Source organism: Toxotes jaculatrix, chromosome 8 (assembly GCF_017976425.1).
Source record: "Toxotes jaculatrix isolate fToxJac2 chromosome 8, fToxJac2.pri, whole genome shotgun sequence".
Classification (NCBI taxonomy): Eukaryota; Metazoa; Chordata; class Actinopteri; family Toxotidae; genus Toxotes; species Toxotes jaculatrix.
In genome coordinates, this window is record NC_054401.1 from 29,400,833 (window position 1) to 29,413,353 (window position 12,521).

Consider the following 12,521-nt stretch of genomic DNA (forward strand, 5'->3'; position numbering starts at 1 on the left):
GTAGTGTATGCTGGAGCAGACTCAGACCTCTCAGGCAGACCTGATGTGTTCTGTGTAGAACTGTGAGTATCTGAGGCAGGATTTAGTTGGACTATATTGTATGTGGTTTGGGGCAGGAAATGTGTTAAGCCCATGACAGGCACCACAGTGGCAAATCAGCAAAGTCTATGCCTGATGTTTGCTCCATTCACCTGTCAGCAGATTGGATGGTCTTACCTGGTCCACCATGTGTTCCTCCACCCTTGTCTCCTCTGTGCGCTCCCACACACTGAGTCTTCTGTGTGCCTGCTTGATTTATGCTCACCCCCCTCAGAAAATCCCACTTTTTTTTTTTCATTTTTTGCCAAGACCTGGTGCCGGCCCTCCACGCGCTGCCCGACCAAAGCTGGCCATCCATCAGGCCTGACAGCCGCACTCAGACTCTCTGCACCCAGAGGCTGCTGCAAACCAGATGGTGTCACTAAATCAGTACCCACACCGACAGATGTGAGACAAGGCGAGGTGTGTGTATGGGAGTGTTGAGGCTGAAAGTCCCTTCCAACACCTGTTCCACATACAGGAGCTGGGTTCAGTATAGAACATACAGAACTGGGACTTGATGTGTGTATGCACAGGCCTAATGCGTCTTATCCCTCTGAGCCATAGAGCTCCATTGTTGTTAAAGATCATGAACACACACACACACTCTTTTGTCAACTTGTCCTTTCTTTTTGTGACTGTTTTACTTGCTGCTGTAACATAACAATTTCCCTCTGAGGGATGAATAAAGTGTATCTATCTATCTATCTATCTTACACACACAGAAATCCCTGAGGCTTCTGGAAAGTTCTGTAGTTGGACAAACTGACACCAGAGTCCAATCTACAGAGGAAGAACACAGCACTGTAGGTGATACATGAAATTGGCTGTTTATTCAACCAGTACTGTACAAAACATTCCTATTTACAGAGTTCACACCATCACAGGTTGTTCTATGATAAAAGTTTGTAGAGTGAACAGGAGCGAATTGATGCTGACTCAGCGATGGAAAGAAGGAGCTCAGAACCTGCAGCTCCTCACAGAGAGGAGCTTCTTCCACTTTCTCCTGTCTCATCTCTATTACATTCTGTTTCCACATATTACCACCTATATATTATCATCACAGCACAGGATGGTTCGCATTCACCAGTCTGTCTTTTTCCCCCAACGGTCCCTGAAGGCACCGCAGCCTGCTTGACACAGTGCCTTCAGTCTCTGTGGAGTGTCAGTCTGAGTCACTTTCTTCTACTCCCCTTCCTGAGTGTGGATCAGCCTCCTCTTTGTCACTGTCTTTGTCCCAGTCTTTCATGGTGGCTCCCATCATGAAGTCGTCTCTGAGGACAGTCCAGGCAGGCTTCTCGTCTGCTGTAGCCTGCACGCACGCACACGCACACACACACACACACACACCAAGTTACACTACAGCTCATACTCTTTACTTCCTGTGCTGTAAGCTTAAGCTTGAGTGAGTGTTGGTTTGCTCCACGTCTCATCAGTGCTTTCATGAGGCAGCAGTGACACCGTGTGAGCATGGAGTGAAATCGCAGTTCGTTAGACAGTGAAAAGGTCAGCTAGAAAAGAAACACATACTTCACATAATGACATGTAAGAGATAGAACTGTGTAGCAAAGAATTAAGCTTGTGCTTTAATTTAAGTGTGCCTTAACTTAGTGCTTGCTCTGGGTTCAGGCTCTGGGTCTCTGTAAAGTGCTTTGAGACAATTTTGATTGTGGAGGGCGCTATATAAATAAAATTGAATTGAACTGTAGGTTTAGGTTGTCAGCTTCATTGGTTGTGTTATTTTGCAATTACATGTGATGAATTAGTGGCACAGATGCTGTGGTAAGAGCATTTGTGCCATTTTCAGCAGAAATATTTTTCAGGACTCTTTGAAGAACTTGACGGATGCCCTTTGGCTTTACATCTTTCTTGTGTTTGTACGGTAGCATCTAATCTCTAATGTAATCTAAATGCAACTGATTAAGTGAGAGCAGAGGTCACACTTCTCTAGGTTGGTGCTTTGCTAACTTTATTGTAGCAGGACACCAGATGAACTTTTTTTCACAATCATCCTGGAACCTTCCCAAAACACTATTTTAACCTTTCCAGAGTGAACTGTCCCTAAATCAAAATGTTGTTTCTGCACTTACCTATTATTAAATTAATAGATTTATATCTATAGATGTTAGTGACAAGAAAAGGTGATAAGAAAATTCAAATGTTGAGGAGATACATCACTAGATTTCCTTGATTTCTTTCTGCCTGAGTTGTAAGCTCCTTAATCCACTTTTATCATATTAAATGAATATGATGAAAGGGAGAAATTTTCTTTTGTGTTTTCCTTCATAGCCAGAGCTTCTTGTTTCTTTAAAGAGGCTGAAAGTAAATCGTTTTCTTCAATGATTCTTTTAAGATTAGAGATGCTGCTTTTAGTAACTGTAAACATTTCCGAGGTGAACTGTGCCTCTACAATCCAGCTTCATATTATTGTACTTTTCAAAGCATGTCGTGAAATATCTTTTCTCTGACTGCTGAACAGCTCTGATCCTGAGCCCAGCCGTGCTCATGACCTGCAGTCCAGAGCCCTGAAGCCTTGTCCTGCTGCTGCAGAGCTGAGGAGCTTATTGTGTTCAAAGATTATCATAGTTACATGTAAGAAACTGCTATTTCTTAGTATTTCCTGTTGTTCGTTTGCTTTCATTTCACCACCATCTGCTATTGATCAGAATGTTCATTATTACAACCCAACCCATCCAATACGCAGATAAACCACAGTGCCTAAGGATGTAACTGTAATCACTGTCGACGTACAAGCTATGTTAACTAAATGTTTAAGGCTTAGATGATGACAAAAAAGACAACAATGATGTACTGAAATGATCTAAAGTCTGCTTTAGCTAATATACTCACACAGAGGCAGGGTAACACCTGTGAAGTTAGCTAGCAAGTAACATCAACAAGCAGCTGGTGTTTCAATCCAACAACTAATAAAAATACATCCATCTTAATTTGTCCTTAAGTTACCTCAGACTCAGGGTCCTTTAAATTTGTTTACCAGTGCTGCATTTTTTTCAAGATCAACAGAGGAGACAGATGGACCAGTGTTAAGCTGAGTAATGGACTGAGTGACAGTAATTCAGTTCAGTTTAGTAGTTCAGGTTCAGTTTATCATGTTCTAAGAGACTGTTTGAATGAATGAATGAATAAATAAATATTTATAAAATCCCCTTTGGATCTCTGTTTGTCCTGAACACATTTTCACTGTTAGTCTGGAACCCTGGTTATGTTTAAGAGTGAAGTGTACAGTGAAGTATTTAACATTTACGATGTTGTGTTCGTTATATTACAGCTGCTAATGCATCCAGTCAAATTGGGTGCAGTTGTAATGTCTCTTCTGTTTGGTGCTTTCTCTGGCACTTGGCCCAGCTGCGGAGCCTAAAGCTACATCACCAGCACTGCTTTTCTGAGGTACAATGTTGAACTGTGAGCGTTTCCTACTCTGCGGAATACCTGGATTAACTCCTCATAGGTAAATCAAAACTTTATGAGTTGGACTCACCATGGGCATTTGTTTCAGATCAGTATTCTGAATGGAAGTGATTCATTTAACTAAGCAGCCCAGTGATGAGTGGCACATAAATTTAAGTCAATTTCTCTTCCACTGGCCCCACAAAAAAATCCACTTGTCCCAGACAAGCAGAGAAGCCTTAACATAAAGCCCTGACCCAATATATCATAGAGACATTGTACTGCTACTACTATGAATGGGTGTCTCTGCTCATATTAACAGGAAATAATGTCACGGAGAGTGTATTGCCATAAAGTAGTGTAACCCACACAACAGAACAAAGCAACAAAGTAGATGACAATACAGAACTCACAGCATCTTTTTCAGGCTTGTCGGTACCTCCGCTACCTCCCTCTGTCCCCCTCAGCACGTCGATGAAGTCTTTCTTAGACACAGAACAAAGAATCTTGGCCTTCTTCCTCTCTGAGCCACCTACTTCCTTCACCTTGTCATCCATGTTTTTCTGGTGTTTCCTCACTGCATTGAACAGCTGCACCACCCCTCTGAGCAGAAAAAGAAGCCGTGGCATCAGGAATGACATTTGGTTCTGACAACGTCAAACAAAACCTCACAGAAAAAAGGAGCACACACCTGGTAGCAATCCTCTGGAGAGCTCTTTCAGTCTCACGGTCCTTCACTATGTCAGGTTTCTCCCTGCACATCATCTCCCATGTTCGCCTCTTGTCAACCTGTTGGACACAAGCACAAATCCATCCTCACACTGAGCTGCCACCAATCGTTCATTCTGTACAACATCACAAACACACATTTATCAATATACCCTGATTCCTTTCCACAGCTTTCAAACCCTGTCGGGAGTTTTATAAACCTTTGTGCAGTCTTCACCTGAGGCTCTAAGAAACATAAGTTATGTCTCACTGACACCTGAAACAGCCGCTTGAATCCTTTATTGTGTGAACTCACACAACAAAAGATTCAAAAACTATAAATAAGTATATGTACAAATCTATTAATTCAAATGCATATATATACACACACTTTTGAATGAATGTCCGCTTCACTGGGCTCGTTACCTGTTTCTTCCTCTCCAGCAGTTCCTGTCTTTCTCTCTCCTTTATCTTGTCCAGCTCTTTGTTCTTTACCAGGATGCTGCTTTTGCTTTCAGGGATTTGCTTCTGCAGAATCTTTGCCATGGCCTCTGCCCATCCAGCATTGGCATTACTGTCATTTTCCTCATCATCCTCTCCTCCGTCTTCATCCTCTGCCACCTCCCCGTCACTCCCGCCATCACTTGCTCCATTATTTGACCTTTCCTCCTCACTCTCTTCTTCAGAGTCACTCTGGTCATTGTTGTCCTCAAACTGCGGCTCGGTGTCATCCCCTGAATGACAAAGAAAACCACTATGAGTTGAGGGCAATATACTGCCGTTCTTAATAATGAACCCAACCTTGTGTCTGAATGGCAAAAAAAAAAGAATAAAAATTCACTTAAGAAAACTAGATTTAAACAATTTACTACCTCTGACAAGGAGGTTATGTTTTCACTTGGTTTGTTTGTTTATTTATCAGCAGGATTACACAAAAAGTACTGAACTAATCTGCACCAAAGTTTAAGGGATGGGGTTTGGACCCAGGAAAAACCCATTACAGATCCAGAAATTTCTCACTTTCTTTTACATTGTGACACATTACATTTCTCAACATTTTTGTCAGTTTCTAGGGAAATAACATTTGGGTCCTCATAAAAAAAATCAGATATGCTAATGGTGAGTTCTATGAGGTCTATGGTAGGTGATAATTTGGTCCAGATAATCTGAAAATGCTGAATCTGCATTATACACAGCTGTACTTACTATATTTCAGAACAAATAAATCATGTGTTATACATTGTCTACTCTCCTTTTGTCTTTTTGCTATCCTAAGAGTGAGACAGATGTGAGTGTTTAGGCTGGGCAGAGGTGTACATTTGTTTCAGTTTTATTTGGCCTCATTCAGAAAGCCAAGGTTTATAAGTGAAGACTCAGGGACCATCTCACAGACAGATGTATAGCAGGGAGTACAGCATTAGGAGTAGCACTCCTAATTTTGTTGTATTCTGTGCAATGACAATAAAGGCTTTCTGTTGTTCTATAATGTTTCTGAAGATGCTGCTGAACAGAACCACTTTAAAGGAACTGTAAACCCAAATCCTAAATTTGTAGCAGAGTTAATTATGTCTGTTGCTTTCATAGCAGCTCTCAGAAAAGTCCCTGAATGTTATTCTCTTTATTTCCCGGCTCAGCCTCTGGTTTTGAATCAATCCAGTTTGGTTCTGATTGCTTGGAAAGGTAAACACTGCTCCAACTGTCACCGGTCTCATCAGAGCTGACTTGTAAAGTGTTGGACGGTGAAGGCCGATTACAGCTCCAACGCTGTTCCCCAGGAAATGTCCACAGACATTTACCTGGAACTTGCCTAAGCTAACTTTTGATTTGAGCGCTTGCCTGAAAGACAGATGGAGGCCTGCTGAGCTCTGTGTGGGAGGAGGGGTGTCCCCGTCATGGAGAGGACACACGACACGCTCCTTGGGATGTGTCCGTTGGACAGCTGTGACATTTTGTTTTTCATTAGTGTTGTGGAAAGAAACAAGCAGCACAACAACTGAATCTGTTTATAATATGCGCGCGTTGTAGGTCCACTCCAGCTGAGGCTTGATAAAGGCTAACAGAAGCGGGGCGCATGCTAAGCTAGCAGCGTGGAATAGTGCTAAGCTAGCTACGGAGCTCGCTGTGACGCCCCAGAGGAAACAGACAGTTATCATACACAGCGTCTTTGTGTCAGATTAATACCCGCGTCAAACACCCCTGTTTTTCAGAGTCCAGCACAAAGACGCGCCACACAAACTCACCTGACTCCTGCACATGTCTTCTCAACAAAGCTGCCATCATGGAGTTACACTAAAATAGATCCGTAGAGTACGATTACCGAGCAGAGTGGTTCCGCCACTATTACAGCCCTTCCCCTTTCCGTCCCCTCCCTCCCTTGAGCTGAGTGACGGACCGGCAAAAATATACATGTATACACGTGCGTATATCTCCTTATATTCAGTCATACATATAGTCATAGTAGACGTGGGGAAAGAGAAACATTTAAACACTCAGCGGGCTGTTATAACAAAATTTAAACTTAAGAATGTGAGCAACAAGAACTGCAGCTTAAAGAGAGAAGTTAGACATGACTTTATGATTCATTAAGAAACTGATTATCCTTATATAGCATCCTCATAGATGATAAATTAATTTACCATCTTTGACATCTTCCTTGAGAGACCGTCCATATGCCAATCCTAGTATTTAACCTGCTGTGAAGATCCTGCCAAAAACCGCAGTCTGTTAAATAAAACCATGACTCCAGCCCAATGTGTAGTTCCATGTGAAAAAAGGAGAATCTCCCCACTGAATTTTCCACAATTTTTTATCAGTCATGATAGGAAAAATCAGCTTTAGGCTTAACAGTGTTAGCACAGTTCAGGTCAGGTCAGGACTTTGTTGTTGTAAAATAAGTGATGCCTTTGAACAGCTTTTTTTTTTGCCCTTTAGATTTTTTTTCTTTTCACCCTCCTGGCAATAAAGTGGCTGCATTTTTTGATAGTATTCTTAAGTCTGAGGTTCTCCATGACACATAAAAAAGTAAAGACTGTTATGTTGCAGGTATTCCATTTATGACTTTACTGCCACACACTGTACATATTACCTGAGATCTTTTCATCAAACATTACTCAGATTTAATTTCATGTGTCAAAAGACTAACGTAAACTTGTGCCTGGCCTGAAAATGTTTTGGAACAGCATATTTATGACTTAATGGGTTCAGCAATACAGTCACCACCGTTTCATTCTGACCAGTCAGTAGAAGTCAAAAACCAGCACAACCACTGACCTGAGGCCTGTGCTACAAAGCTAATTCAACATATCAAGGATATCTTTTGGTTTCCTGACTTTACTGAGATAAACACTGGCAGTCCTGGATCACCTGTACTACGAAGCTAGTTATAAACTGGCTCAGTTAACTCTGGGTTTATCTACATGGCTATGAGTGTGATCATGTGAAAGAGGCTGAGAGTTAATTAAAAGCAACATTGTCAGAACCGTGAATAGAGTACTTAATATGAAGTGAAAAGAAACAGTGATATGTGCAGGTAAATTCAGTTATAGCAACATGCAAAGGTAATATTTAACAAGGTGAAATGTCAGACTGAGGATTTACTGTATGTACAAAAATTTCTTACTGAAATAGTATTAATAGTAACATCATAACGATGTAATAGAAAATTGTTATGAACACAGGAAGCAGGTTAAAAAAAGTTAACGTAATTTTTCTGTAGCTAAAACAGAGAAGTCAGTGCGTGGATCATTATTCTAAAAGACATCAGAGGGTTTAGGTTTAATGAACAATTCTGCTCACAGACTCTCCTCATGTTACTCTGAGCTGCAGTGATGGAATCAGAGTCAAAGCATCAACACTGTCAGGAATTCTGTCACAATAAAGAATCTTTGTTCAATTAAAATAAAGCTAGAATATTTATTATGTAGTTAGACATAATGACATAATGACGTTGAAAAATATGTAAGAAAAAAATAGACAATACAAAAACATGTTCAATCTTAATATTTTTGTTCTATATTATGCTTTCTCTCCTCTCTTCTGCTGTTGCTCTCTGCAGGTTCATCTGCCCTCGGAGCTGTAGAGTCTGGATCTGCTGCTGTGGGCCATTTACTACCCTCATTACCAGTCTCATTAATTATTATTATTATTCCTACTATTAGTCTTACCATCATTAGTTGTTTTCTTGTTGTTCTTTGTATTGCTATTACTAATCATGCTATTGCCCTCTCATTACTTTTAATCTTACTGTCTGCATGAAACCTACATTGTCTCAATTTCTCTTTCTGATTGGCCCATTGTGAGAGTAGTTTGACTCTGATTCATGCAATTCTTGAATTTATTTATCATAAAATGCTTGTTCCTATTCAAGAAGTTGCTCTGTTTTATTAAATTTGCTGGGAGAAGATCTTCATCTGACTTGTGACACAGTGTGATGATAAACGATGACAGATGCTAGTGCAGGAATGCTGCCTCACATGTGACACTGAATACCAGCATGATGCAGAGATCTTGGAGATCAGGACAGGATCACAGGAGGGAGGATACAGGGAGGACAAACCTGTAGTGGGTGTATCCTGTCTGGGCTTCTGTCATATAAACAGGGAACAGCCTCATTTGAGGACTCACAGGGTGCTGCCACATACTTAGCAGACCGGTCTGGAGAAAGCCTGACATAACTCCATATCAGAGCAACATGGCACAGACTAAACTGGGTAAGGACATGTCCTCTCTCTAAATCTGCATTTTCCTTTATCTCTGTCATAATGACTGAAAGGTTCAGTGATTGATTGCTGACTTTGCTTGTGTAAACTTTGCTGAAGAAAACACAGTCTTCCTCTTATGTTCTCTGCTGCTGATTATACTCTCACTGCTCTTATTTTTAGGTATACAAAGAATTTTTAAAATATACATATTCACCCTTTCTATTGTTCCTTTTTTCTACCTTGACCATTCTAGTCATAGTTTTGTGTCATGAAGTATCAGAGTCACATGCAGAGTGTGAACAGATAGGAATCATGGCAGCATGGTGGCTCTACTGGTTAAACGAGATCAGCCAGTCTGGTGAGAGTCTCTGACTGCAGGCTTGCCATGCTTTACAGACACGTGGCAACTTTTCACATTTACACATCTCAACAGAAAATCAGTAAAATCACAAACTGCTATGTTTGAATGAAGAAATAGGACCTGGTCCACTCTGTATCATTTAACACTAAAATTCAACCTTTGTCCAGACCACTGACATTATTTGTTGTTTGGTGTCATCTTTTTTTCCACTACAGTTTCAACTACACAAAGAATCCTCTTTTCCTGAGGAAATACTCTTAAATATAAATATTTCATAAAACTACTAAACAATCAATCACGCTAAACAAATTGTCAAAATATCCATCAAGCAAAAGTTCTTCAAATTGAATTTGAAGAAATTTTTTCTTGTCTGGAAAAAGAAACCAAATAACCCCACAGACAACCACAGCCAACCAACCATTACATTAAATGACTCTTCTGCTGTGGTTAATAGTTTTCTTCTTGTCATGTCTCAGAAGCTAGGAGCCCTTTAATGGAGGCAGCTGTGGGGTTTGCACTGGGAGCTGTGGGAGGCTGCATACTAGGAGCCACAGAGGACCCAGTGGACAAGACCCTGGCAGTGATGACTACAGTGGAACCACTGAAACCAGTGATGGAGGAAGTCAGGATAGTGGGTGCTCTTGGGCTGGGGACCCTTATTGGAGCCACAGCACTGACGACAGCGATGACCTCAGTAGTAGCTGGTGTGATTCTGGCAGCAGCAGTAGCTTCAGTGTTTGTGGCCACAAGGAGCTGCGGGGCCTCCCACACACATTCTGTTGGCTTGTGGGCATCAGCAGGACTGGCCGGGGCTTTTGGGACTGCTCTCAGTGGAGCCACACTCGGGGTTGCGGTTGAATGGATTGTGAAGAATTATGGCATGGTGGGCCTTCTGTGGGCGCTGAGCATATTCAGTGTGCTCAAACCACCCCTGCACTTTGTATTTAAGTTCCTCTGGAAGCAGGGAGAGGCCTGTTGCACTCTGGGATCTGAAACATTGGCCAGGGAGAGGAAGCAGATTGAGATTACAGAGTCTCAGCAGAGACAGAGAGTGGCTGTGCAGATAGAGCAAAGGATCCTGACGCTAGAGAAGGGAGGTAGCAACAGCGGGATGGAGCACCAGACGACATGGGCCAATGAGCGAAGGCAAAGAGAGGAGATAGAGAGGAAGAAGATGGAGAGTGAAGAGGCAGAGATGGAGCAACGAACCATCCAAGACTGGATCAACAGCGTAGTGGTCAAACATGTGGACTTCTTGGCTTTCTCAGGGATACCCATGACAGTGGTTGCTGTAGTAACATCAGGGTTTGGGGTGTTTGGTTATGGAGGCCACCCATCTGTGTTCATAGTGCTTCTGGTTTTAGTTGCGGTCATAGCCTATCTGCTTCTGAAATCTTCTGACTTTAAATTCTGGATGTTGGTAGGATGCATGGGAATGCTGGCAACGTTTGTCATCGCCATGCTTACACTACACGCCGGGCAGGTGGTTGTAACAACTGCCATGAAGATGCAAGCAGCAGGGCAGAAGCAGTCCAGAGAAAAAATCAGTGCTCGAATGAACCACCAATCCTGTCTGGAAGCACTGAATGCAGCTTTCTTTGTGGCAAAGCTGTGTCAACTGGGTTTAGGGGCCACGGTTGGGGGGCCGTTGGTCAGGCGAGCAGCGGGAGAGGTGAAAGTCATTGTAGGGGCAGCTTTACTGGCGGGGGGTTTACTGGCTGTGGTGGAAGTTTTAGCCCCAGCTCTGGGAGAAGGGGGGAAAGCTGGGGCACTGCTGGGGGTGGTGGGGGCAGCTGGGGTGTCAGTGGGTGCAGCAGCAGCTGTGGCTGGAAGGTGGTCCACATGGCCAGGAACTCTGGGAACAATAGCAGGGTTGGTTATTGGGGCATTAGGAATGGGAAAAGGGCATATTGTCAACATTGGACTGCAGGTGCCTGTGGCCTACGTTTTCGCCATGACCAATCCATTTTAACACATCAGCAAATCCCATGTGCATACTGGAACCAACACTGAATCTGTGTGTGTGTGTATCAAAGTCTGATACACTACCAGTCACTACCAATTTTAGAACACTATCAATTTTACCAGTTCCTGAAATTGAAATAATTCAGTGTCTCAGTGTTTCTGAAATTAAAGCAAAGAACAAATAAACAATTGGATATTTTAAAAGAATTTTAAAAGAATCATTGAATCTTCTTGTTGAGCTAAACTGAATCTAAATGTTTGACTCCAGCAGCTGAACACACTCCTCACCTTCTTTCTACAATGGATCAGAAGTTCCCACACATTTGTGTCCAGTTCATCCCAGACCAGTTCCATGGGGTTTAGGTCTGGAGACTGTGCTGGTCTTCATTATGTGAAGCCACCTTCTGGTTCTGATCCACTAAAGTCCTGGGTCATGATCTTGCTGTAGCACAAAGTCTTCTTTGTTCCTGTCTCGTTCTCTCCACTCTGAGAGCAGTACACAGTCCTGCTTCCTGCAGCGCAGTACTGTCGTGATGAAGCTTCAGAGGGTGTAGTAACACACTTTGTTCCATCACTGCCTTTGTATAGACAGAGGGTTGGGAAGTCACCAGCTGAAGTTGTCTCACCTGTAGGAATTGTTTGCTGCAGGAAACTGGAAGTGAAGCAGTTTCTTCCCCAACATCCCCAGCAAATACACCTTTCCTCCTGTTTCTTTGACAATAACTCCAGTTTTAGGAAATTACAGAGTGTTTTTAAGCAATGAAACTATGTATGTGTGGGGTATTTTTTTAAAGATTCACATTCTCGGTAGGAACCAATGGGCTTGGAGCTGACAGACAGAGTAGAGAATGTCTGAACATACCGACAGACAAGATCTTTTCATGATTTCAGGATTTGTTGAAAATAAGTCATACTATCCATTACACTGGAGTGGAGCAGAAGAGGACATTTGATGTGAAATGTTCATTTAGTGTTTTTATAATGAAGCTGACAATATATCATGAGAACATGAAGTTGCAACAAAATGAATATCTGAACAGGAGTTAAAGAAATTAATGTTTGTTATGCTCTATTTTGTTTGCCATGTTTTCCCCATGACCTGAGGCATGGATAGATTACTGAGTGGGCCCAAGGCCAGAGGTGACACCAAAGCCACTGTTTGAAATTACCTCTGTGTCATTAAATGTTCATGACTAAAAAAGCAACAACCAAGAATAAAACAACACATTTGTTACTATTTCCAAAGAGTTTAACTTAAAAACTGAGGACTGTGTGGGCAGGGTTTAATCTAATTCACATTA

General features: G+C 42.1%; 2 protein-coding genes across 3 annotated transcripts; one reads left to right on the forward strand and one right to left on the reverse strand.

Moving 5' to 3' along the window:
* Window positions 1-893: 893 nt before the first annotated feature.
* Window positions 894-6,530, reverse strand: rrp15 (ribosomal RNA processing 15 homolog). The gene is made up of 5 exons (XM_041045432.1): window positions 6,435-6,530; window positions 4,621-4,928; window positions 4,178-4,275; window positions 3,900-4,089; window positions 894-1,390 (listed from the first exon to the last, which is right to left on the reverse strand). The coding sequence occupies exons 1-5, from the start codon at window positions 6,472-6,474 to the stop codon at window positions 1,244-1,246; spliced, it is 783 nt and encodes a 260-aa protein (XP_040901366.1). The 5' UTR covers window positions 6,475-6,530; the 3' UTR covers window positions 894-1,243.
* Window positions 6,531-8,747: 2,217 nt separating this feature from the next.
* On the forward strand, window positions 8,748-12,292 carry LOC121186642. Of its 2 annotated transcripts, none has more exons than XM_041045427.1 (2): window positions 8,748-8,903; window positions 9,732-12,292. In XM_041045427.1, exons 1-2 carry the CDS (start codon window positions 8,885-8,887, stop codon window positions 11,225-11,227), a joined length of 1,515 nt encoding a protein of 504 aa, XP_040901361.1. In that variant the 5' UTR covers window positions 8,748-8,884; the 3' UTR covers window positions 11,228-12,292. The 2 variants fall into 2 exon arrangements, with proteins under 2 accessions (XP_040901361.1, XP_040901362.1); XM_041045428.1 differs by having other exon boundaries at window positions 8,783-8,903; window positions 9,735-12,292.
* The last annotated feature ends 229 nt before the right edge of the window (window positions 12,293-12,521 follow it).